The sequence below is a fragment of the Electrona antarctica genome (assembly GCF_951216825.1).
Source record: "Electrona antarctica genome assembly, chromosome: 16".
Taxonomy (NCBI): domain Eukaryota; kingdom Metazoa; phylum Chordata; class Actinopteri; order Myctophiformes; family Myctophidae; genus Electrona; species Electrona antarctica.
Genome location: NC_136797.1, coordinates 15704650 through 15730652, shown reverse-complemented (window position 1 = coordinate 15730652; position 26003 = coordinate 15704650). Strand labels below are relative to the sequence as shown.

General features: G+C 41.3%; 1 protein-coding gene across 5 annotated transcripts in view; it reads left to right on the top strand.

Annotated features, from left to right (window-relative positions):
* Positions 1 to 2754: 2754 nt before the first annotated feature.
* The window catches only part of LOC306939955 (kelch-like protein 23), a 34642-nt gene continuing 11393 nt past the window's right edge, over positions 2755 to 26003 (top strand). For 2 of the 5 annotated variants that reach the window (XM_079524796.1, XM_079524795.1), the window contains exons 1-17: positions 2755 to 2800; positions 6798 to 6967; positions 7066 to 7197; positions 7414 to 7497; positions 8234 to 8425; positions 8603 to 8737; positions 8825 to 9016; positions 9969 to 10130; positions 11697 to 11865; positions 12706 to 12843; positions 15521 to 15652; positions 21063 to 21263; positions 21397 to 21522; positions 22847 to 23027; positions 23127 to 23277; positions 25224 to 25269; positions 25537 to 25575. In XM_079524796.1, the coding sequence (XP_079380922.1) occupies positions 6818 to 6967; positions 7066 to 7197; positions 7414 to 7497; positions 8234 to 8425; positions 8603 to 8737; positions 8825 to 9016; positions 9969 to 10130; positions 11697 to 11865; positions 12706 to 12843; positions 15521 to 15652; positions 21063 to 21263; positions 21397 to 21522; positions 22847 to 23027; positions 23127 to 23277; positions 25224 to 25269; positions 25537 to 25575 (2230 nt within the window). In that variant the 5' untranslated portion in view covers positions 2755 to 2800; positions 6798 to 6817. Of the gene's footprint in view, positions 2801 to 6797; positions 6968 to 7065; positions 7318 to 7413; positions 7498 to 8233; positions 8426 to 8602; positions 8738 to 8824; positions 9017 to 9968; positions 10131 to 11696; positions 11866 to 12705; positions 12844 to 15520; positions 15653 to 21062; positions 21264 to 21396; positions 21523 to 22846; positions 23028 to 23126; positions 23278 to 25223; positions 25270 to 25536; positions 25576 to 26003 lie in introns of those variants that run through there. The other 3 variants (XM_079524798.1, XM_079524797.1, XM_079524799.1) reach the window with 3 other exon arrangements.

Below are 26003 nucleotides of genomic sequence, written 5' to 3'. Positions count from 1 at the left end.
TTCTGCCCCTTTTTCCATACGGTTGTCACGTTTTCCTTGACTTTATACCTGATGTAAAGAAGCCTTATAGTGCCTTTCTGGTTTTATCCTCGTAGCAGTTTTTGTATTGACCTATTTACAAATGTCAATCAAGCTTGTTTGTTAAATGTAGGCTATTATTGTACAAATCTGCAAAAAAAAATTGTACAATTTGTATTATTGTACAAATTGGCAAATCTGCAAAACAAAATGCTTACCACTAGCTTTCTTCACAAATGTGTTCATAAAGGTGTCTACTATCACAGAAAACTTTGTTCCAACCCAACTCCCTTGGGAAACTTTGTGACAGCTGCTGAAAGTTGAGGTACCCATTAAGATCCAATATAAGGCAAAGTGATGAGGTCAGCACATTTGGGCACATTTGGGCAAGTGGCTATGGCCGAATTTAGCCCAAGGAGTGTTTTCAGGCAAAACTAATGCTTGGAATGGATTCAGCATAATGAAAACCCCCTAGTTTGACATGTCACATGCTACTTAAAGCATAATGACATTTTGCCTTATATTGGATGTTTATGGTACCCCAAATTTCAGCAGCTGTCACAAAGTTTCCCAAGGGAGTTGGGTTGGAACAAATTTATATGTGATTGTAGACACCTTTATGAACACATTTTGTGAAGAAAGCTAGTGGTAAGCATTTTTTTTGCAGATTTGCCACACATTTAGCCAATTTTCTCTAACTAAAAGGACACCTGTGTTGCACATGCTCAGTTGCCCTCTAGGCCGCACATGAAGCCTGTGAACATAGACATTCTGTGCATAGATGTGCCACGCAATGGTAGGCCTCAGGCCTGAGGCCTGGTATGGTAGGCCTCAGGTCTACCATTCTGAAATGTTATTTAATAATATTTGGACTGCTGGACAGCTGACAGTAGGCTCTCTTCACTCTTAAAAAAATGTAATTCAATTTAATTTCTTTGACGCTGAAGTAGGCCTTAATTTCAATGTTTTTATATTTAAATGAGATGAAGAAAGTCACCACTCGCACCACACATTTCTCTGCGAATGGTTTTAATACTGCCACATGTTGACAGGTGTGTGTAGGCTAAAGAGGCTTTAGGGAAACAGGTTTGTGTATTCATGCAGGAGGCCTTACGTGCGCAATGAGGACAGGTATGGCTGTGCTCTAGTCTAGGTTGTGTATTTCTATGTTGTTCTTGACAGTGTTTCCCAAAAAAGGACATAGTGTTTGATTGGCTGCCATGCAGCCAATTAGGCCGCACACAGGCTTCATGTGCGGCCTGAGCATGTGCAACACCATACCTCTTACACCATGGTGTAAGAGGTGTCCTTTGGGAAATGGGGCCAATGAGAATGGTTTTGCACAGAATCTAAAAAGTGTATCACTCCGGAACACTAAATGTACAGTATGCTATATAATATTAACACAATGACATAACTATGGCAGTAGACGTTTGTCAGAGAAGTTGGAGGCCAAGTCTATGACACACCAACTTTAGGAGAGTTTGAGATAGGCCTACTTGATACACCATACTCTATCTACACAGTATACCTGTAATATATATTCCTATAGGCTACAACGCTACATAATGCATCCGTGATTCTCAACCTTTTTCATGTCAAGGTCCATTATTCGGCATTTGAAGCAGATATTTTGCCTCTCAGAAACGTTTGTCCACAATTCCATGCTTTATATTGATGTTGGTATATGGGACAACAGGCAAACGTGTGTGTGTTCTAAATGCAGGGTGAAGTATAGGCAAAGTCAAAGGAACATGGGAAGAGTTCTAAATAGGAGATGGATGTCAGTCAGTCCACACCTGGTTGATTCTAATTCAAGACAGATTAATTCTAATAACAACAAATGTATCCAAATGGAAGATTGATTCTGCACTCATTTTGTTTCAATTGTGAATGTTATTCTGTGTGATCCTCGACCTCACTCACCTCAACATAAGATTTGATCAACATTCATCACAGGCTCAAATTATAAGTATTGCCATTACAACAAATTATAATGATAAGAGCAGCAACAGTACTGTCTGACACCCCCCCCCCCCCCCCAAGAAAGAAAGAAAGAAAGAAAGAAAGAAAGAAAGAAAGAAAGAAAGAAAGAAAGAAAGAAAGAAAGAAAGAAGAAAAACAACTTTCACCGGAGCAGTGGATATATTTCAGTCTTATAGCCTTTTAAAACACAGCAGTAGGCTACTAATATTTCTGAAATATAAAGTATTTTCGCTCTCTTTCCATATAAAGTATTTTCGCTCTCTTTCCATTGACCCTCATCATCAGTTATTATATGTGTAGGCCTATATTCCATGTTCTGTGTCTTCTTCCGTCTGCTCCAGGGTGAGTTGAGCTTTGAGAAGGACTGTCCAACGAGGATCCCTTCTCCTAGCTATTAGGCTTGTATAGCCTACTTGGCTGAAGAAAATCACATTACTAGTAGGCCTACAGACTTTGTAGATTAGTACTTAGTAGTACTAGTACAGTAGTACTAGTACCATATTATGCGGAAGAGCCATTGCTGAAACCTTTGGTCCTGAAAATACCAGTGTTCACATTAACCAAACTACACAAACACAATAGTCAATGTAAACTATATCAATAATGTGAACGATTCTGTGTTCATTCCCTTCTGTAGATCAATGGCTCCATCTACTGGTGGAGTGAATCATCTACATCTATCAATACTAATAACATTCACACGTGTGCAATTGTGTTTAACTCGTTTCATTATCATAGCACCTGTGTATTCTCTGCTGCAGTTCAGCGAGCGAGCACACACACTTCTTTCACTGACGTGAGTTAACCTTTATATTATGTATTCTTTATCTGGCTGTTCTCCTACGTTATTGTTTGACAAAAGTCAAAAAAGTTGTGGATCACTGTTTATTCTGTTCGTCGTTTGACAACATGCGAAGAGTTGTGTGCAGTCTAGTGTTGTCTGTTGTGTAATGCTGTGTTGTGATGTAGGGCGGCTACTTCAGTTGATGAACATTGTTTTAATCATGTTTACATGAATGATATCCATATATTACGTTTGTTTACTTAGAGTGTCTGTGTTTACAGACGTCATCGTTGTTTTGTACTATGGCTAAAGCCTATATGATCCATAGCCTCAAGGACTTTTAATGGAAAAGTAATCAAAACTATGGACCAAGACCTAGGCTAAGTATTAGTTGGCGGTAACTTGTACAACATTGTGTGTGATCCTTCATTACATTGTAGACCTGCTGCAATTCGAAACTGGCCCCTGTACAATCTGGATTCCCCCTTCCCCCGTATGTTTCTTTTCCCTTTTTACCTCCTTACATGATTTCCTGTTTTTGAGGGGCACTAGCCCCTCCTATATAGGTTTAATTAAGACTTGGTGTTCATACATTGCCTGTCAAGTGTTGACTTTGGTCTGAGCACATGCATGGGTTACACATTTCAGATGAATTTGCACAATATGCTGATCTGCTAACTGTGAACTTACAGTGTTTACCTGGTGGTAACTTATAGCAGGCCTATCAAATGTAGGCCTACATGTTTTTTATATGACCTGTTTAGACAGCTGCTGTACTCTCATTGGTTCTAAAACCTTTTCATATCAACAACCCACAAATGAATGTATTTGGTGATCTAATCGGACACGCCCACATCGTTGTGAGCTTGTAGATCTGTCATGTTCCAATGTATAGGGTTAGGACTGCTTCAATGACTCCGTCTCTGACATCACTTGTTGACAGACGATAGGATGAGGAATGTGATCGTGGTTCCATAGGGTCTTCAATGTTGTTCTGACCATATCGTACTTTACAGGGGTCTTCAATGTTGTTCTGGCTAAAGATGAAGCAGGGACCCCCACTGATATTGTATAAAACTGGTTTTCATAGATAATATCTGATCTACAAGCTCACAACCAGCAGCACTGTGACACGTGAGCTTTTATTTTCCAGCTAATGTTTACTGCATTGCAGAATGGGGATCCTATAGGGTTCAAGTTGTTAATGTAAAACATTAGCCTGCATCCTTAGACTCACTAAATTGAGAATGGACGCAATCAATCAATCGGGAGTCCTGGGATGCAATGCTGTAGCCTACTCAGTACTGTAGGCCTACTCTAACGTTGTTGAAGTAGGATTCATAAAATGTCCCTGGGACCCATCTAAAAGACCACCCGTGGGTCCCAGGACCCCATTACATTGCTCTGTGCTCACTGAGGCTCCAGTTTCTTTGCAAGGTTTGCTGCAGTGGTCCGTCTCATCCCTCCATTGTCATGGAAGAGAGAGGAAGTGGGACAGCAGCCACATCATCTCATTCACCTTGACATTGCTTCATGTTGCCCTGTCTGTTGCCCTGTGGCTGTCTTGACCCTGGGGTGGTTTCCTCTGTCCAAATATGTGTGTATTTGAACATGGGCGCTTGTGCTAGTTTCCCCACATACCTGCATGCATGCCCCACCCTGTTATCTCCGTATATGGAGTTATTTGTCAAGCATGCCAAATGAGGCTTTTGTGCTGGTTCTGGACAACCGGAAAAGCAGAGTGTCCACAACCCGTTTCACCCATCTGTCTGTGTCCCTTGTATGCCCATATATGGATATTTCTGTATGTGTCTGTACTGGTGCCCGTGGGGCCTCTACGGCGGTGTCCCTTTATTCCTATATATGGAGTTTTGTGTCAGGCATACCGGTACCCAAATATGGAGTATACTGTCCAGAGCCCGGGCAGAAGCCTTTTGTGGCGGTTCTGGACAACTGTGGGTCTGCCCGGCTCGAATTTGAAGTCTGTTCCCGAGTTACATGGATTACACACATACGCACACATACAGAGACTTGGTGCATTTAAGTCTCTGTACGTCTGTAAAATAAGTTGAACAAGCATAATGCATTAAGCCATAATCATCTATTTATAGATACTTATGGCTTAATGCATTATGCTTGTTGAATTTCTGTTTTATTCTGTGAAGGAGGGAGCAATCTTCATTCACAACCCATGTCCAGATGTGATGCATGCTTGTAGATCATTATCAATTATTTTCAAATGAAGTTGAAACAAGTGTTTGGCACATCTTTTCAGATGGGGTCAGGGTCAGTTGGAAACTACATATGAATTTGGGGGTTATTATGAGTGCAATTGCGATACCTCAATATTTAGAATAATTCAAGCGTAGCGTTAGTTCATTGCGGCACGGAGGGCAGATGGTTTATATGTGTGTACATGGTTCCCCCTCATTCATTCCCCCTAGTGATCTATACTGCTTCTTTAAATCTGCTGCCTCTATAGGCCACAGCTCTGTTGATATCAGAGCTGTGTCTTGGTGCACCAATTCTTGTTTAACCAATTCTTACAAATTTGAGCATGTTTTACTTTGGTACAGTAAGTACAGTAGTTGTGATGCCAATACATTTGTACTTTTACTCAAGAGAAATGTAGATTTATGACATGCGTAGTAGGAGTTATCACTAGAGATGTGTTTTAATTTAATCCATTCATGGAAACTCTCTTCCCTCATGTAACAATGGCCATCCACCCACCTCTGAACCTCTTAGCTCAACCAGAAGAGGGCACTGTTGTTTAACCAGTTACTACTAAGACAATGTCAATGAATAGCATACTTTGGGGGCAGTCTTGGACACTCAGGTGTGTCTGTTTCAGGGCTGGATTCACTTGCTCTGGTTGCTTGTAAACCTTGGTTAGAACGAGCTGTGCAAGCATTGCTTGCATCATCTAAGTGTCTGCAGTTCGATGTGAATAAAAAGTCAGTTTAGCTTTAGATGTTGTAAAGCTGCCACCAACTTTTGCATGCTGTGTCCTTGCTTGCGCATGCGCATATTTCAATTTCTTTATTTGAGTCCACATTAATAAAATGCATTATCAAGGGCACACATGTTTTTCAGTTGCTTCTGATATCCCACACACTCGAAACTATGGAAGCATAAAGCTGCCAAAATTCAAATGAAATGGCAAATACAAAAAGTCAATTGAAATAAGAGAAATGCTTTTTCATTTTCAGGTCATTAACGCATTTCTTGTGACGACAAATAAATCTAAAATGCAATAGCGTTTACATTTAATTTACAGATGTGCTCATTCTATGACACAATTGAAATTATACATAAAAGATCATTTGATTTTCAATTTTCAAAAAATGCCCTGCTAATTAGTGGAAAATGAAAATGCGATGTGCTTTGCTTTTGCTTCATCTCCAAGTGTGCTCATTCTATGACCGAATGAAAAAGCAAAAGCAAATCATATTGCACTTTCATTTTCAAATCGTACACACGCCAATTTGAAAATGAAAATGCAATGTTATTTGCTTTTTCTTTTTCATTCTGTCATAGAATGAGCACACCTGGAGATGAAATGTAAATCCTACTGCATTATATATTCTCTTAAATGCGTTCATTATCTGAAGGTTAAAAAGCATTTCTCTTATTTCATTTGATTTTTTTAATAATGTCCACTAATTAGCAGGGCATTTTTTGAAAATGTTGTGTCATAGAATGAGCACATCTGTAGATTAAATGTAAATGCTATTGCATTTTAGATTTATTTTTGTCTCAAGAAATGCGTTAATGACCTGAAAATGAAAAGACATTTGTCTTGTTTCAATTTACTTTTCGTATTTGCCATTTCTTTTTGCATTTTGGCAGCTTTAAATGTTCCATACACACGTGCATACAAATACAGTTGTCAATCCACATGGCCATATCGATAATACAAATATTACATCATATTACATCATTATTATACATCTTCATTTTAAATGTAATCTAGATTGACAAGACATGTTGTTCTCTTTTGCACCAGTATACATCAATAGCCTAGAGATGTTGGATCCCTGCCATCCAGTCAAGGTCTTAGAGGGCCTCAACAGGCTACGACTCAACTGTTCCTTGTGTGATGTGATTTTGAGCTGTGGGGGACAGGAGTTCCCCTGCCATCAAGCCTTACTAGTCTCATTTAGCACCTACTTTGAGGTAAATGTACAACATCTGCTGTTGTTCAGGGAATGACCTTCATTTCTGACTTGGCTTCCACCTTAACCGAACTAACTTTAGCTTTTCAACCTGCACAGGCTCTGTTTAGATCTGTCCCGATGGAGTGCACACAGGAAAAGCTCCAAATCTGTGATATGGAACCTGAGTTGGACACATTGTTGAACTACGCCTACACCTCGACAGTGTCCATCTCCTTGAAAAATGTGCAGGTAATGTATGATCTCTCTAGGTCGTCCTCAGACGAGCCTTCCATCGTCGCTTCCAGTCATCTCGGTTCTCCATACATCCGGCCAGCTCGTTGGTGCTTTGCGCTCCTGCATCTTTCTTGAGTACATCCATAAATCATATCATCATAAACCATATTCATTGTCTGTGTTTTTGTCCTGCATCTGTACTGCTTACACGTAATGTTTTCTTTGGTCTAGGCCCTGCTGGCAGCATCCACCTTGTTGGATGTCACAGCTGTTCAAGAGGCCTGTCTTGACTACATGGAGCGTCACGTGGAGAAGGTACCAAGACTGAATTAATATTTAGACGATTTTTATAAACATGGCTAGTAGTTAACTTGTATTGCCATTCATATTCATTGACAGACAATTGCATCACATTGAAAAAGTGCTACAAGTCATGTTTTTACATAGATATAGTATAGTATAGTTACATGCCATAATATGCTATATTATAGCATATTATGTCAGTTACATAATACATTATAAAGTTACATGTTTAACGCATTCAGGACGGGAACCCCTTTTTGGTGTTTGATGCATTATGTTATACTTTAGCGCGGCTACGAGCTTGTAGAACTGCTATTTTGGAAAGATCTTGAAAATGTGGCGCAAATCATTGAATATGTATTCTTTCAGAGCTAACGTTTTTAACTAAAATCTTTGCTCATATAATTCCTAGGGGTCCTTGACATGACATAGTTTAAGCATCACTGACAGAGAAACATAGGTTTGTCAGGAACCATTTTGTAGAATCGGCCACAGGTCTAAATGGGTTAAGTAATAACAATCATTCTCCCATGAATGTATAGACTCAGGTGGGGTCCCTGCTAGGGGCTGCACTGTATTACTATGTTGCGTAGGGGAGTCAATTACTTTCTTCCTGGCATTATGCCAAGGCAGAACTGCCAGTCAAAAAGAGGACGTCCTCGCCGGACATGCTTGCAGAGACTCTTGGGTATTGATGTCAAAGACGTTGGGCTGTCAATGTCCCCCCCCTTCCCCCCATGTCATATAGGCTGGTCTAGCAAAGGGACACATGGATGGAATGAGTGAGATGTTTGTTGATCCCAACCATCCCAAAAAGGTCTTACTGGGCCTAAGCAGGCAGTGGCTCAAAGGAGCCTCGTGTGATGTTATTCTGTGCTGTGAGGGACAGTGGTTCCCCTGCCATCGTAGCGTACTGGCCTCCTTGAGCACTTATTTTGAGGTAAATACACCCATTTATTGATATGGGAATGACATTCTTTGATCTGGTGTTGTTATAGGGGAATGACAATCAATCCTGCCTTGCTTTCATGTGAACTGGACATCATGCTATATCCAATATAACACAATGCACATAAAGGTCTAATAATCCAACCATTCACCTTTCCAACCTGCACAGGCTATGTTTACATCTGGGATGATGGAGTCCACACAGCACAAAGTGACCATCAGTGGCGTGAAACCTAAGATGCTAGGCCTGCTGGTGAACTATGCCTACATCTCAGAGGTCTCCATCTCCAAAGCAAATGTGCAGGTACTGTCTTAACATGTATTATTCTTTGTTAAGCACCGGTGTATGACAAAAATGCAGACAAAAATGTGTTGTTTCTTTGGTCTATAGGCCCTGCTGGCAGCATCAAACTTTTTGGATGTCACAGCTGTTCGAGAGGCCTGCGGTGACTACTTGAAGCGTCACATAGACATACATAACTGTGTTGGGATTCACTGCCTTGCTGAGACCCACTCCTCTGCAGTGCTGGAGCAGCACAGCATGGATTACATCTTGGAGCACTTCAGTGACATCTACCGGCAGGTCAGTGATTCTTTGTCTGTTGACTGTTGTTGACTCGTCCTCCTTCCTTTTAATAACTCAACCTGTTAGCACCACAGCAGTCACAAACCTGGGTAAAATATCATTCCATCAGTCATCATTTGTTATTTACACGCACGCACGCGCGTGCACACACATTTTAATTATTTTATTTGGATCTGCACAAGAGGCGCAATACAATAGACCCAAACACTGATCAGAAGTAGGTTGCATTATATGGTCCAACCAGATATGACTGCACATGTTTAAAGGGTAAGACCACTTTTTTAGAGGTTTGGGTTGTTTTCTTACCTTATTATGGGCAAACTAGTCCATTCCATGAGTTATTTCGCTCCGTTGTGTTGTTTATTAGAGATTTGAGAAATAAAAAAAGTCGCTCATTGACTAAAAGGGTGACTTTGAGAGCTGTTTCCCCGTTACAATGGAAGTCAATGAGCGACTTTTTTTATTTCTCAAATTTCTAATAAACGACACAACGGAGCGAAATAACTCATGGAATGGACTAGTTTGCCCATAATAAGGTAAGAAAACAACCCAAACCTCTAAAAAAGTGGTCTTACCCTTTAACACACAGAGGAAAAAAAGATAGCACATTGATGACATACTATTACTTGACACTACAAGACAGGATGTTTTTTTTTTTAAGCCACCTAGGGATAAATGAAACAACGGCTTCTCCAGATAGACAGACTGCCCATAATAGCTGAGACAGAACAGTATTTAGCCAACTTTTTTGCATTTGTCTTTTGCAATCCACCCAATTGCAGACCCCTGAGCACAACTTTATGGACATGGCCCAGACTTCCAAATACAAGGGCAATAAGTTGACACACACACACACACACACACACACACACACACACACACACACACACACACACACACACACACACACACACACACACACACACACTGATTTTGTTTCTGCCAATAGGAGGAGTTCTTGTCTCTCTCTGTGGAAAGACTGACGGCAATCCTTTCCAGTGACCATCTCAATGGTCAGGAGGACATGGTGTTTGAGGCTTCCATGGCGTGGTTGATGAAGTTACCTACACACGGGCAGAGCTTTGAAAGCAGAGCGCAGTCATTCTTTAAGGTAGCTGCATTCTACACTATAACAACCGACAAAAGTTCAGTTCGGCTGGGTCCCCCGAACCAAAGAAACGGTGGACTGACAAATGTAATTTCATACTGCTCGCACTCACGGCTTGCACTGTTGGTGGTGAGTGGAGACTTGCTTAAGCAGTTTGTAGGCTGCACTACAGCCAGCACAGCACTGCTGAAAGTGGAATAGATAGCTGAATTAACACAATAAATTTTGCAACACGCTGTGGGACATTTGTGACAGGTAATGAGATAATGCTCTTAGTTATTGTTTGTGATAGACAGACAAGCTACAGTAATACACAAGACATCGTAGTTCTTTGTATGCTGGCTGCATGTGTGAAAGCAGCAGATTTTACAATTTACAAGTTATGTTGAGTCTGCTTCTTTTCACCTGTCCGGGGTGAGTTTCCCTGGGTTGGATGTAGCACGTGGAAGGAACACGTTATTCCAACCAGTTCCTTTCCCCTCCATCAGGTGCCCAGGCTGGCTAGGGGGAGGCAGTATAGAGACCAGAATTATTGCACATGTTTTGTGAGGGTACCTACTAGGGCATTCACTTCTAGTCATTTTTACTAGTTGACTAGTTGCCTTTTTTATCAACTAGTCAACTAGTACCAACAAGGTCAACTAGTGGATTTACTAGTCGACTGCCCTAGTACCTACTACCCTAGGGGACACGGGGAGAACATGTAAACTCCACACAGAAAGGCCCTTTTGCCAACCCCACCTAGGGTATGGGCGCTGATGACGTGGAGGAGAGAACACAACCCCATTGCCCACAGCGTCTCCAGCGGGAATCGAACCCAGGACCTTCTAGCTATGAGGCGACAGTGTTACCGACTGCGCAACCATGCCCACACATATTGCCATCTTATTGTCATTTTACCTTCTTATTAATTCTTATTATGAATTCCAGTTCTTGTGACATGTTAATGACAGTTTCACACATATAAATCATCATGAATAAACAAACAATGAATGTTCATCAACTTGCTTACATTTGTTCTTCTCCCAGACGCACACAACACAGACGTCTGGGATAGTTTCTGATGTTATGCTGTGTCGAGGTTACAATATTAACGCATCTGTAGAGAAATAGGCTTTTTAGACGGGGGGGGAGTGACTAATGGCGGCTTTCAGAAACGGAAGCAGGTGTGATGCTAGGGGGAGGGGGTCGTCTACAGACTTCCGTTCGCCAAGACTTCCGTCACCAACTTTGTGTGTTATATACATCTTATATAATATATAAGATGTATATAACACACAGAAAGCTATCACAGATGCAAGGCTATCACATTTTTCCTAGTACTAGGGGTGTATACCTTCCCAAAAATCATTCTGATAATTATTCCTCCCAGTTGATACTGACGACCCCACATTTGGGGGCCTGGCTCACAGACTATACAGTATATGGATACTGTATGTCTGTGGACTTCGCTCCTAGAATAGTGCCTGCTGTCTATACTACTGTACTATGTATGCTGCTTCTAATAATGTTGTTCACCCAATAGCAGGTTGTACTTAATAATTAGTGTGATCTAATGTGTTCTTTAAGCTCTTAGAGCACATCCGTCTGCCTCTTATCAGTCCCTCCTACCTCCGTCATGTGATCAAGTCTCTGGATGAGGTGAAAGAATACCAGGGCTGCCAGAGGTTCATCTCTGAGGCCAAGGAGCGGCTGGCAGTGCCTTACTGTAACAAGGCACGCACACGCAGGACCACGGGTAAATACACATTTTCAGGTCCGGATACCAATTTTATCCAATCAGGATGGAGAAAATAATAGATAAGTATAGAACATTATTATAACCTAGTATATCTATTAATCTAGTACACAATTATTAATGTTATAACTATATCATAACCATATAAAAAAACACTTCTCATGTGCGACTCTGGATTCTGTGTGATCAAATCTGTCTTCTCCTGTGTCTTTCTGTTTTCGTTTTTTTGTCCTTTGTGGGTTTTTTTTTTGTTTTGTTTTGTTTTGTTTTATCCCCCCTTGGGATAGGCATAATAAGCCATTGGCTTCAGCCTAACCCCTTTTGGTCTCTACAAAAATAAATAAATAATAATAATACGACGAAATGAATACATGTAATGTTTATTTTATGACCAAAACAAAACAACTGAACTGAACTGAACTGAACACAGTCAGGATAGAGATTAAAGTGGAATTGTAAGTGATGACACAAATAAATGAGCAGACAAAATTGGAACTACCTTGTTACTGAACAAACGCTATAGCAATAATTGCTATCAGAATATAGTGATTTAGGCTTTAAAAAAAATAGCACTTACCCTACCTTTAATTATACAGCTCATAGTGAAAATAGCAGTTAATAGTGAAAATAGTAGATCTACAAGCTCACAACCCATCCCATTGCAATGTGTTGTGAACATATAGATTTTTTTTAAATCTTGGTGGTGCCAAACTGAAACTCCCATCTATTCTAAGGCCAACATGCCCCTGAGATGGTCCTCTTTTATTGAATTATGTTGGTGTCTCTTTGAACTATTACATGTACACTGGCTCACCTACTCCTTCTTCCTGCTTGTTGAAGTGATTGTGACGGTGGGAGAAGAGGAGTACCGAGAGGAGTACCGAGACACACTTAAACTCTTTAATCCCCTGAATAAACAATGGAAGATTCTAGGAATTCTGCCCACGAAAGTAAGCGGGTATGGTGCCGTTATGTCAGGTGAGGACTGAGGAGTACCACTGGGACCCATAATGTTTCCAACTCTGTTTTGCCTCTGAATTGAGGTAGCAATGAAATGATACAACTGGTCGTTTCGAGGAAGCAATCTGATTGGTTGAAACAGCCCTCTAGCCGTGCCCTAAAGTTCCTAAACGAGCGCAGTGGTGAGGCAGTGGAGTGAACGGTGGGTGGCTATAGGCAGTGGTGAGCTGGCGGTAGGGCTGCCCAGGGCGCCGCCCCGGTAGTTCAGAAGCTGCACCCACGCCCCCCACATGCAATTCAAAGGAGCTTTATGCACGTGCGTGCACAATGTACGTTGACAGCACAGTGAACAACACCTAACAAAGCGTCTACCTCGCTGCTTTGTTATGCTTTGCATAACATTACCCGAGAATGTTCTCACTATGTCTTCAGTTCCACTGTAAATAAACAGTCATGCAGGTAGCTGGCCTCGACTGAGAGATTGGCAGTCGAATCAGACTCCCTCGATCGATTAGTCGACTATTCGACTAATCATGGTCAGGTCTAAAGTACATTGACAGACACAGACTGCCAACCCCCCTATAGTCTCACGTATCCAGACAACTATTCCACAATCTCTGAATGCTATATAGAGTCTGGAACTACAGTTCCCGAAATCCGAGTAAGAAAGCTGCCATTTCTGTTCACAAAAAATATATTTTAGCTTATTTTTTTCATTTCCTTTTCTGCTAAGCAACAAGCTAATTATGCTTAGATGATTTCTATTTATATTAGGATAAATGTGCGCGACTGTAAAGACGAAACGGAAGTGTGGAGGAGGCTCCACTTCCACTTTATATTTTGCTCATGATGGAGCTTGGACCGTTGCTCATGACTGTAGGATGGAAGCATTTGGAAATTGCAAGAGGCAACAGTCTGGCAACACGAGAATACCAACCCCCCTAATCCACACAGACCGAGTGGGATGGTTAGACGGTAATGTCATTGATTGATTGTAGTGAATAGAAACGGCGAGATAATACAGGTTTACATACCTGACCCATTATTTTATGGTCCCGACAAACCTAAAATGCTGTTCTTCTAACACAGTAGGCAAGATGTCAGCTATTGTCCATAATATAGCAGTCTAGAATAAGAGACAATATCATTAAATTGCATATTTTCACCTCGAAGAATCCATAATCACACATACCACAGTGCACTTGGGCGATAGGCCAATTTTTCCTATCAGCCATTGTCTACCCCAAAATCGCAGATTGACAATATATTTGCGCTATAAAATAAATTCAGTCAGATAACTAATAGATTTAACCAATATTTATTATAGAATGAGAATACCATGAGCATATGAGCATACAATATGAATGAGCATATCATATTGTATCTTATTTTATAGGACGTAACGTGTTGTAAGCTTGTAGATCTGACTTTTTCCGCAGTGCCTGTGTCGGCTGATGTCGTGACTGCACGTCAATGGACAAAATAAATAAGCTATATCCTAGGCGGAGATGAAGTTGAAGCAGACAGTAGCCTAGTAGCCATGGCCATGTTGTTAGCATAGCTTGTTGTTAACACGGAGACCTCCGTCCTATTAATGAATTACATCGGATGCCCAGGACAGAGATTGATCAAAAGACGGAGAATCAGAGCGCACCACTCTATAGTCTAGGAGCGTCTATTGGGCAACATTCAATGTCATTTCCGGTTGGGCTGTCATCCAAAGTGTCCCCCCTCCATTTTAATGGATGGGATTAAAAATCTAAAAACGTGAATAACTGAATTTAAATCAATGATTTCAATTCTAACGAAATATTATGTTTTTGACGGCCCATCGCGGTCCCGTCACGAGTCGCGTTAGAAGTAATCATGCCTTGGTTGGTCGGCGATCCTCCCGCAGGTGTTTTGGCAAGATGCTATGCTAGCTGCAAATCAAGATGTCTTGTCACCTTGAAAGCTGCAACCTTGTCACCTCTGAAGCTGCAAATCACTGGGCACACTGATTTACTGGTTCCAAATGACCCTGGGCTTTAAATGTGGCAACAAGCTGCTGCTGCTGCTGCTGCGCAGTGATGGGAACTTTCATTAATTTCATCGTTCAGTCGTTCAGTAAAAAGATCCGTTCATTTCGGTCATTCAGTTACTGCCGTAATGCTCCCGGATCTCCCGCACAGACCCAGCAGTCACTCGAACGAGTCGTTCAATCATGTTCCATACTCACCAGCCAGACACCACGTGATGTTTACCAGAGGCAGAAGGCATAATGACTCGGAGTGACTATTGTTGACATCACGGATCGTCTGACTGCCTCAATGGAACAGTTACCCTTAAAATAAAACATCTATTCAGCTTCATTGTAACTAAGACATGCGACAGAAATTCATATGTTTTAGCAATTACGACCGCAAATGTCAGATGCCAACTGACAGTGCTACTACTAGCAAAGATTAAATTCCATCTCCCAGAGACAATATCCTATAGCTTGGAAGGACGATCGCCCAATCGAGGTAGCGCACAGGGCGCCCCTCTGTGGATTTGTCCATACTAAAATGAATTGTGTATAACGTGCGGTATTACTTTAAAGTAGTACAAGCTATGTTGTCAAGTTCAGTATAGGCATATTCAAATGTTTTATTTTAACAAGAAATAACTCAGTTCAACAGGTAACAGGTTTAATTCTTCTGTCCTTCCACCTTAGGCTCCACTCTGTATGTGGCCGGAGGACTTACAGGCTCTGCTGCTAAATGCACTGGGAAGATGTGGCGCTATGATTTTCACCTTAACTCATGGATGGAGATGGCTCCTATGAACCTGCCACGCTGGAGCTTCAGTAAGATTGTCAAACTGTGGCACGCACGCACGCGCGCGCGCACACACACAGATAAGGGACAAAAGTGGAAAAAACATGTCCTACACATAAGAGCCTTATTTATGTTAAAAATGCATTCATTCATAAAAATAAAAGTACTTGCAAAGTTAAATGTAATACAGTTGTGTATTCTTATGACATTTATTTAATTGTTATTTTTTAATATGCCATCTATTTGGTTAAAATGCAGGCTCTGTACCCACAAATGCATGTATTTAGCCTGTCCTCAGCAAGTGGTCACAATTTCAAACTGCCAAAAAAGTGTCTAATACTGTCACAATCACATGAATATAGGCCTACATACTAAATGAAAGTAGATTGTCAACAACATAGCAAACAATATACACAGTTGATTTTAATTTATATTTTCCATTAAATATCTCATATTAAATGTGTGTCCTACGTCTCCGTCAACTCCGTCAGGTTTTTTTAAAGTCTTAAATTAATCAGAAAATATTGTCGACAGTTTTAGCCTTTTCCAAGTCCTGTTTATTTGTTGCAACAGTGGAGCACCTCGTCTGACAAGCATTCAATTGTTTGATATTTTAAACAAACCATGTTAATATCAATGTGGTCACAGCTTTTACTCCGTCAGGACATTATTATGATCTTTGTTAATAATTCCAAAATAATGTTTAGTATTTTAGTTTAGGGTTAGGTTTAGCTAACAACTGAAGAAAAAACAAAATGGCTAAATTGTACTACAGAGGGTTAACACTTTAATTGCCTGGAACTATTTAACACTAGGATGTCTGAAAAAAATGCACTACTACTATGACGGCTAACGGTCAGGCTGACCGGTGTTTTTCGTGCTATTTGATTGGCCATTCTCTCCCCCACTGTCTAATGATCTTCACACCTCTCTCTGCACCCGTTGACGGCTTGCCATTGTCTTCTAAATGTTACATTCCAACGAATTCAAGGCAGCAGTTTCAACTAGACAGGACAACTCAAGTTATTTTTTATTTCAGTTTACCAAACTATAATTATAGTGACGGTGTGAGCGCTATATTTAATACCCTTGCGCAGCAAACACTGTCCGACTTTGTATTGAGTCAATAAAAAAAAAAAAAAAAATAGAAACAGAGCCAGGCACATTGCTCAGACGAAATACGACATTAGTTATATATTGTCATTTTATATAGGGGGAAACATCGATGTAATTAATATATATTTGATTGATTGTGCCAAAAAAAAGGAAAGATGTGCGTGCGTGCGTGCAAATCAGTTTACAGACAAAGGAGTTGGGAGTTTAAGAGCGGCTAGCCTTCTATATAATGCTGCGCACATATTAGCCTATATATATTTTAAAAATACCCAGCATAATTTTTGGGAAGGCTAAGCCTGGCCTAGCCTTACATACCCGCCGCCTATGATCGATGTCATTTATATATATTTGATTTATTGTGCCAGCAGAGAAGTCCGTAGCAGCAGCACGGTTTATATATATACACCATAGGATAGATCAAGTCATGTGACACATCACCGCCACAAATAGTGCTACAGCGTTATCTAAAATGCACTTCCGCATACCTCATCGTCAGTTACTTGGATATTTTCTCCCTCTCCACGAGAGAGAGAGAGGGATAGAGGAAAAAAAGAGAGCCGTGATGCGTGGAAATCAGTTCCACTGGTCGCGTGCAGAAAAGTTTACACACAAAGAAGGACGGACAGAACTGTTCTTCTGACTGACAAAACATTTAGAAGTTCGGGACGTCTATCGGGTTGGACTGATTTCAAACACTGTCATTTTTATTTGGCATCGCGCTGATTCACGCATCGGCGAGCATTCTAATGTCGGTCGGGTCAAACAGACCATGCTATAAACTTTATTATTCCAGGATAATTGATTCATTTTTATCATCGCCACCTTACATAATTATGCTATAAAGATGCCGTGTATAGTCAACATGTATTTATATATATTGAGCTATGCGTTTGGTTGAAACAATACGCCAGTCAGTCAACACACCATATTTCACCATTTTTTTTTTTTCCGTTTCGAGAAATAAAGTCAGACATCGTTATTTCTGCAAACCGCATATAACAAATATAACATCTAAAACAACAAACTTACATTCGTAATGTAAGTTTGCCTACATGTGGAAGTATAGTTGGAATGCAAATGACACATTAGCTTGAACAATGCCCGTCTCCAGCCGGGAGGGAGGTGTGAACAGCACTGCTTGTGGGGGAGAAAGGGTGAGGGCTCTAAGAGCGGTCCCACGGACCGAAAAAGAGCAGACATTTTAGTAGAATTATGTCTAAAATCATATTTCCAAAACGTTTCAGATGGAAAAAAAAACAGAGATGGTTTGAATCGAACATTTAGAAAAAGTAATGCAAGGGGAACTTTCTCAGGACTTCATGGGCAAAGAAAATCCACTTCAAAATTTCAAAATCGGTCAGCCTGACCGCTCCGACGCGCTAGTGTTAATCCATTACATTCATGCGCCCAGTCGATTTATAAACACGGACGCCTTTTCCGGACGGACCGGCCGGAAGATCATGATGTTGTGTAGCAGCTAACAATAGCCACAGCATTCTAGAGTCGATCGACAACAACGGGAGACGAGAATAAATCTATCGAGACTAGCGACTGGACCGCGGAGCGCCGTCTAACACAGGATCTTTTTTCAGAAAAAGACGGGATGATTTAGATCGCGATTTATGAACGTTTTAAGATTTTCGTTTTCATCAGCTAAACAGAGGAGGGAGTTTTTCGATGACGCCTCACTCTTGCGCGTCACCGAGGAGAGCCTAGGAGGCTTGCCTGGGCTATACAGCCATGCGATCTGTTCTCGTATCAATAAACTTCGTCTTTTGGACAATACTTCGTCCGGGGCGACGGGCGTTACTAATAGAAAGGACAAAGAACTTCGTCCTGGGCGTTCGGAGTGTTAAGATGAAGTGTCGTGGTGACCATGGCAGCCATTTTCCAAAATGGCCACCACCTGCTGTTATTTTACAATAACTCAAGTTCTACACCACCTAGGATCTTGATTCTGCTGACTAATCCTACATTTTGAAGGATGAGGAATACAATGCTATTTAGATTTGTCTGATTCTGATGGCCCTATGTGATCTACCACAGCGCCAGCACCACTTCTTGGTTCGAATCCATTCTGTGATCTGTTCTGTCGTGAGTCTCTAGTGTACACTGACTGAGGAAGTGTTCCTTATTCTCACAGGATGGGCAGTAGGCATTCGCTTTTCCTGTCTCTTAGGGTGGGGCGGTAGCCTCACACTCAACTCTGTCTTCGGCACCATGCAGAACCGTGGCGTATTGGCCCATTTTCTGAGGTAGCCAATGTTTTGGCTCATTACTAGGGAGCTGCACATCGAAGTCGTGGCACTAGGACTCGTGCTTCAACCACTCCGAGAACTCCAACACGGTGTAGGTTGCTCCTGGGACGCAGAGCATTGTGTGGTGGAAGTCAGCTCTCATCTCTGGTGGCAGCTTGTTGAGGAGTCGTGCAACATGTGAGCCGCATAGAATAATAATAGAATCTGGCAATAATTTTCTTCACCAATGTGTTTGTAAGGGTGTCTACTAACATATCCCACATTGGTTTATATTCAACCACCCTAGGGGATTTTGACAGCTGCTGAAAGTTGGTGTACCATCAACAACCAATATAAAGAAAAAATTTCATTATGCGTTAAGTAGCATGGTCAAACTAAAGGTTTTTCATGATTCTGAATGCATTCCAAGCATTAGCTTTGCACGAAAAACACTCCTTGGGCTAAAAACGGCCATAGCCGTCATCACAAATGTAATGAGGTCAGCACATTTGGACAAGTGGATATGGCCAAATTTAGCCCAAGGAGTGTTTTTCGTTAACTAATGCTTGGAATGGGTTCAGAATCATGAAAACCCCCTAGTTTGACCATAGACCCCCTAGTTTGGCCATAGCCACACCCAAATGTGCTGACCTCATCACATCTGTGATGATGGCTATGGTCGGTTGTAGCCCATGGAGTGTTTTTTGTGCAAAACTAATGCTTGGAATGGATTCAGAAAGATGAAAACCCCCTAGTTTGACATGTCACATGCTACTTAAAGCATAATGAAATTTAGAACATTTAGCCTTATATTGGTTGTTGATGGTACCCCAACTTTCAGCAGCTGTCAAAAAGTCCCCTAGGGTGGTTGAATATAAACCAATGTTGGATATGTTAGTAGACACCTTTACAAACACATTGGTGAAGAAAACTCTTGGTAAGAAATGTATTCCCAGATTTGACATTATTCTGATAATATTCCCTGACTAATTGGTAAAATAATAGCACGTCCGACATTTTTGTAAATGGCTGCCATTGTCACAGGACAAATCTAAATAGTACGGCTGTATTCCTCGTTCCTTGAAAATGTAATAGTCACCAGAATCAATATCCTAGGTGGTCTAGAACTTGAGTTATTGGGAAATAACAGCAGGTTGGTGGCCATTTTGAAAAATGTCTGCCATGGTCACAGGACAAATCTAAATAGTACCAATGTATCCCTCATCCTTGAAAATGTGGGATTAGTCACCAGAATCAAGATCCTAGGTGGTCTAGAACCAAAATCAGTTCAACTTGTCAACTCCGTCAGATGTTCGTCAACTCTGTCAGATGTTGGTCACATGATGTTTTTGTTAATTTCCCAAAAAATAGATGATTCAATGTCAAATATTTTGTGCTGAAACACCAACTGAAATAGGCCTTGATGACTTCTTCTTTTTTTTTTACATGGTTTTTATGTTATAAAATTGAAAGTAAAGGTTGCAAATGAAGGAATTTAGAAATGGGAACAAAACAATGTTAAATTAATTGTATTACTTAACTTGACTACTGAAAGCCATTATAAGATAACTGAGGACTTAAATTATCAAATTAAAATAAAAGGGATTTTAGTGTGTCTGACAGAGTTGACATGAATCAGTTATGATTGGTAGTTGAGACCTGTGTCTACAAATACATCCATTTCATTTTAATGATTCTAAAATCTGTTTTGAAAAAAGTTTTGTCCCTTATCTCAAGAATGAGTGACTTTCATTTTGGGGTGCTGGTATGTTGGTTAGACATACCAACAGTCCTACAGTCATTAGTCAGACAAACCCGTGCTGCAGGATAAAAATCACCTGCTGCAGGATCAAAATCGCCTGTGCTGCAGGATCAAAATCACCCGTGCTGCAGGATAAAAATCACCTGCTGCAGGATAAAAATCACCTGCTGCGTGTGAAAAATACCCTCTTGGCGGGTTAAAAGAAATCCGTGCTGCAGGTTAAAAATCTCTCGTGGCTTCCTGTGAGTTTTGGGTTTGGGGAGGGTGTCTGACTGTTGGTATGTCTAACTAAACACAACTTTATTTTTCCCACATGGTCCATAGGCCTGCTGATGGCGGATGGATATTTGTTTGCACTGGGCAATGGGCACTGGGTCGAGGGTGTCGAGGGTGAGATGGAGACTGCAATGTCAGTAGATCGATACGACCCGAAAACCAACACCTGGGAGTTAACTGAAAATATGCTTGGGCCATACTACAGGCCCACGCTGGTGGTCGCACTAGATGGACTGCTCTATTTTATTGGTATGTGTTTTGTAGAATATTGTATGTAAAGAACACTGCATAACTGAAAATGCCCAAAGACTTTGGTATTATTACATATTCATCCTCCTACTGACAATTTATAATGTTTACCATGTGTCTTTTTGGGCCCTAGGTCACAATGCAAATTATGCATACAGCCATCGAATGGATGAATGGTCAAAAATCCCTCCAATGCGAAATCCGTGCTATGAACGCTCTGCAGCTGCCTGCAGTCTCAACGGGAAGATCTACGTTATAGGTATCGTCAGGGGTTGTGAATAGACTATCTTATATATCTTAAATATCTTTGCACCAAGTCTCTGTACGTCTGTCTGTGTGTAATCCACTTAACTCGAGAACTGTTCACCCCACCGACAAATTCGACACACACGTTCCACACCACCACACCACACCACCACAGTGGCCGGTCGGACCCACGATTGTCCAGAACCGCCCCCAAAAGGCCTCTGCCCGGGCTCTGGACAGGGCCCCTGCCCAGGGTTCGTATAGACCTGGCCAGATTACAAACATAGCAAATTATGAATAATAGGTGGTGTAGAAACTCCTCCCTCCTGCCCAGTCCCAGGTGGATAAGTGAGATTTGGCCTGAATGAGGCACACCCGAGCTAGTTAAGCCAGGTCTTTAAAAGGCAAATTCCAGTACTTTCACTTGCACATTGCGTCTTCTCACATTATCCACTGACTAAACAAATTTTAAATCTGGTAGCGTTGCACAATTCATGATAATCTTATCAGATAATATTAAAGGCATCACATCACACAGTACCCAGATTCCCCGGGTTGCCCAAACACGTCAATAATTGTAATATGTGACCAAATTTGACTGAGGGGCTGCCATTGTTTTTTTTCATCTCATATGAAAGCAGGGAATTATAGCTTCAAATTGACATATTGGTACCATTGCGAATGCACTGAGCCAATGAGCCATTACTATGTAAGCCAGGCAGAACATCTGTCTGTCTGTGTGTGTGTGTGTCACCACTCGCGGGCGCAGCTGTATCACACACAAAATAACGCACACGCACATTTCTGTGGTCTCTAACATTACACCTAGCTACATGTTTAAGCATTAATTTAATATGTACATTTTCAATTTAAGCTCTGACATTTATTTCATAAACATGTGAAGAGTCTGCCTGTGCTATTAACTCATTTTTCTCCTCTGGTGAAAAGCTGGAGACTGCACGATGGCAGTCCCTCTGTCAAATCTGGTCACATACTGTATTGTATTGTATTATATTATATTATATTATATTATATTATATTATATTATATTATATTATATTATATTATATTATATTATATTATATTATATTATATTATATTATATTATATTATATTATATTATATTATATTATATTATATTATATTATATTATATTATATGTCATTCCCTTGTCTCCAATCAGTCATGCAGTCTGGAATCCACAATGACTTACTGTAGGACACCCGATTTCAAGACATAGTTGTGTAGTGTGCACAGCAATCTGACGCCTATGAAAGTGAATGCTGTGTGTGTGAGACATAACAATCGCTGTACTGTTAATTCTGTTTTATCTATAGGGGGTCTGGATTGTTCAATACCTTGGTCTTTAGTAAAGGAAAAAAAAACGATGGAGTGCTACAGTCCCCGGACAAACCAGTGGACTCTGTGTGCCCCCATGCAAAAGCGACGCCAGAAGCCTTTCATGGCTGCACTGGATGGAAAGCTATATGTGCTGGGAGGGCTGAACTCGAACAACAAGTAAGACAGTGCTGGGTCATGAATGTTTGGGAAAAGGGGGCTTGTTGTCCACAAAAGACAATTGTGTTCTAGCTTTTGGTCTCTCTTCATGCACTGTAGGCGCATCCCTAGCATCGAGCAGTACTGTGAAGAAACAGACTCATGGGAAACTGTGGGAGAGATGCCCCCACATGATGCCTTCAAGTTCAGCATGTGTGTCAGGCTGCGGGATGATCATGCACCCACAGAAGATGACATTATTACTACAGGGGTATGACGATTATGGAAATGTATTAGATTTGAGTCATTTTTCATTTCCAGGTCTGGACCAGTACGGGGAAAAAAAACTATTGCCCCAATTTGGCCGATAGCATTGCAAGTATGTTGTTTGACAAAACACACTCCTAGATAGAGCGTCCCAGTCACAGCAAGCAACACTTTAAAAGTGTGAGGAAGGAATGCACTGGAGCAACTCAGACAGTTTAAGCCCTTATTTTATTCACAGGGTGCATACTGTAAGTAAAAATGTGTACATTTTTAGGCTTGAGGTGCGGTTGGAACTCCCTTTTACTTTAAAAGTGCCTTATATAGTATTGGTATATTTTTGTTTTAGTACTTAGTCACAATGGCCCTGTCCATGCAAAACACTGTTTGGGCCATACCGAGACTTTTTGTATGCAAGATCATCACAGACGTTTTCTTGCACATTACAATGAAATGATTGCATTTGGGGATACTGCATCACGCAACAGTGTTGCTTTATTGTCAAAACAAACAAATATATGTGTTTATAAGTGTTAAATAGCTTTATATGTGTAATCATTACTATAGTGTGTTTGTTCAGTAACAGGGGTATCCCTGTCTCTTCAGATCTCCAGTGAAGGGAAAATGCATTTTCAGGTCTGAATACCAATTATATAAAATCAGGAGACCGCTGCCCTGTAGTTGCGGTGTTGCGGTGTGACCGCTGACAAAGCGCTGCCCTGTAGGTGGGGTGTTGCGGTGTGACCGCTGACAGAGTGCTGCCCTGTAGGTGGGGTGTTGCGGTGTGACCGCTGACAGAGTGCTGCCCTGTAGGTGGGGTGTTGCGGTGTGACCGCTGACAGAGTGCTGCCCTGTAGGTGGGGTGTTGCGGTGTGACCGCTGACAGAGCGCTGCCCTGTAGGTGGGGTGTTGTGGTGTGACCGCTGACAGAGCGCTGCCCTGTAGGTGGGGTGTTGCGGTGTGACCGCTGACAGAGCGCTGCCCTGTAGGTGGGGTGTTGCGGTGTGACCGCTGACAGTGCTGCGGTGTTGTGACACTGCAGTTATGATTGAGTACAGAGCGCTGCCCTGTAGTTGCGGGGTGACACTGCAGTTATGATTGAACCTGTAGGTGTGGTGTTGCGGTGTGACACTGCAGTTATGATTGAACCTGTAGTTGCGGTGTTGTGACACTGCAGTTATGATTGAGTACAGAGCGCTGCCCTGTAGTTGCGGGGTGACACTGCAGTTATGATTGAACCTGTAGGTGTGGTGTTGCGGTGTGACACTGCAGTTATGATTGAACCTGTAGTTGCGGTGTAGCACGAAAACAGCATGGTCGTTTTTCACCACCTGTGCGCAACCTAACACACACACAAACGCACACATGCACATATTAACTGTATATGATGATTTCGGGTGTGCCACTACAGTACCGTACCATACCGTACCGTACCGTACCGTACAGTACAGTAGAGGGACCGGCACACGGTAACTGTCATTTCTCAACCGTTTCGGACGCGGGGCGGCTCGCCGGAACCGGACCGGCACCCTAGGTGCGTTCCTGTGGGTCTGGAACCCCCCCCGGAACCCCCACACGGAGTTGCACCACTCACTTCACATGGGTGTGATTCTTTTTTTTCTTCACTGGACCATTCTCTCATGTCCCAGGAATGGGTGGACCAAAGGAGAACATCCCAGCTCCATTTGTTTTTATTTTTATGAATATTTTTGAAATAATGTGCTGTTTTTCAACAATTGAAACTCCATGAGATATAGTCATAATGAAATATTAAAGAAGAGTACCTCCCTCAGGTTGCCATGCATTGTATTGCTGTACTTCAATATATTTTGATGAGATGAGATTTATTTTTTGCAACTGAATGGGTGGAAAGTGGAACTCTATATAATGCCTAAGTGCTTTACAATTGTATTACATTGTCTCTTAATCTCATTTGTCTATTATTCTTTAAAGCCGGAGAGTGAGGAGGATGATGATGATGATGAAGACGATGATTCTGGTAAATAATGCTCTTCGTTGTTTGAAAACATATATGAGAACTACTGGACCTGCTGCTTTTATGTGAATGGAGAACAGACTTTATTGTCAAGACTTTACAACTTTGATCCAAAAGAGTTACACACTGGTATGAAATCAACATTAATAGCCCTGACATCCTTATTTGGGTGTGTGATGTCACCTTTTCCATTGATGATGGCAGCTAATGCAGGATCAGTGGGTTGGAATGTGGTCATATTGATGTACCTGTATGTGTTGTGGCTTTTAGACTCTGAGGTCAAGACCAAGGCGGAGGATGAGGAAGAAGGTGAGTAGTTGGAATAGCTTTGACAGAATAATATGCAAAACTCTAACTGACGTGAATAAGCCAGTGCTATATGTGAGTAAACTCCTGAGGTGCAAAGATACAAAAAAGAATAACTGATCCTGTTTCAGTCACAACTTAACTGTGTTATTGCTCTTAAGAACGACTACACTGAGTCTGCATTTTCCGTATTCCTTTTCTTTCATTTATATTTGATAAAAAATGACAGAATGCTTGAGTGCCATCAAGCAGTGATCAGAATCAGTTTTAATGTCACATCACAAGTTTACAAGTAAATCAATGGGTAAAGATGATGATTTTGTGGTCCTCATACTTACTGTTGAAACAGAAAAGGAAATATCCTGAGATCCTTATTTCCTGATGAATACTGTCTACCCCATCTGAATAGCTTATGTGAGCATAATAAATAA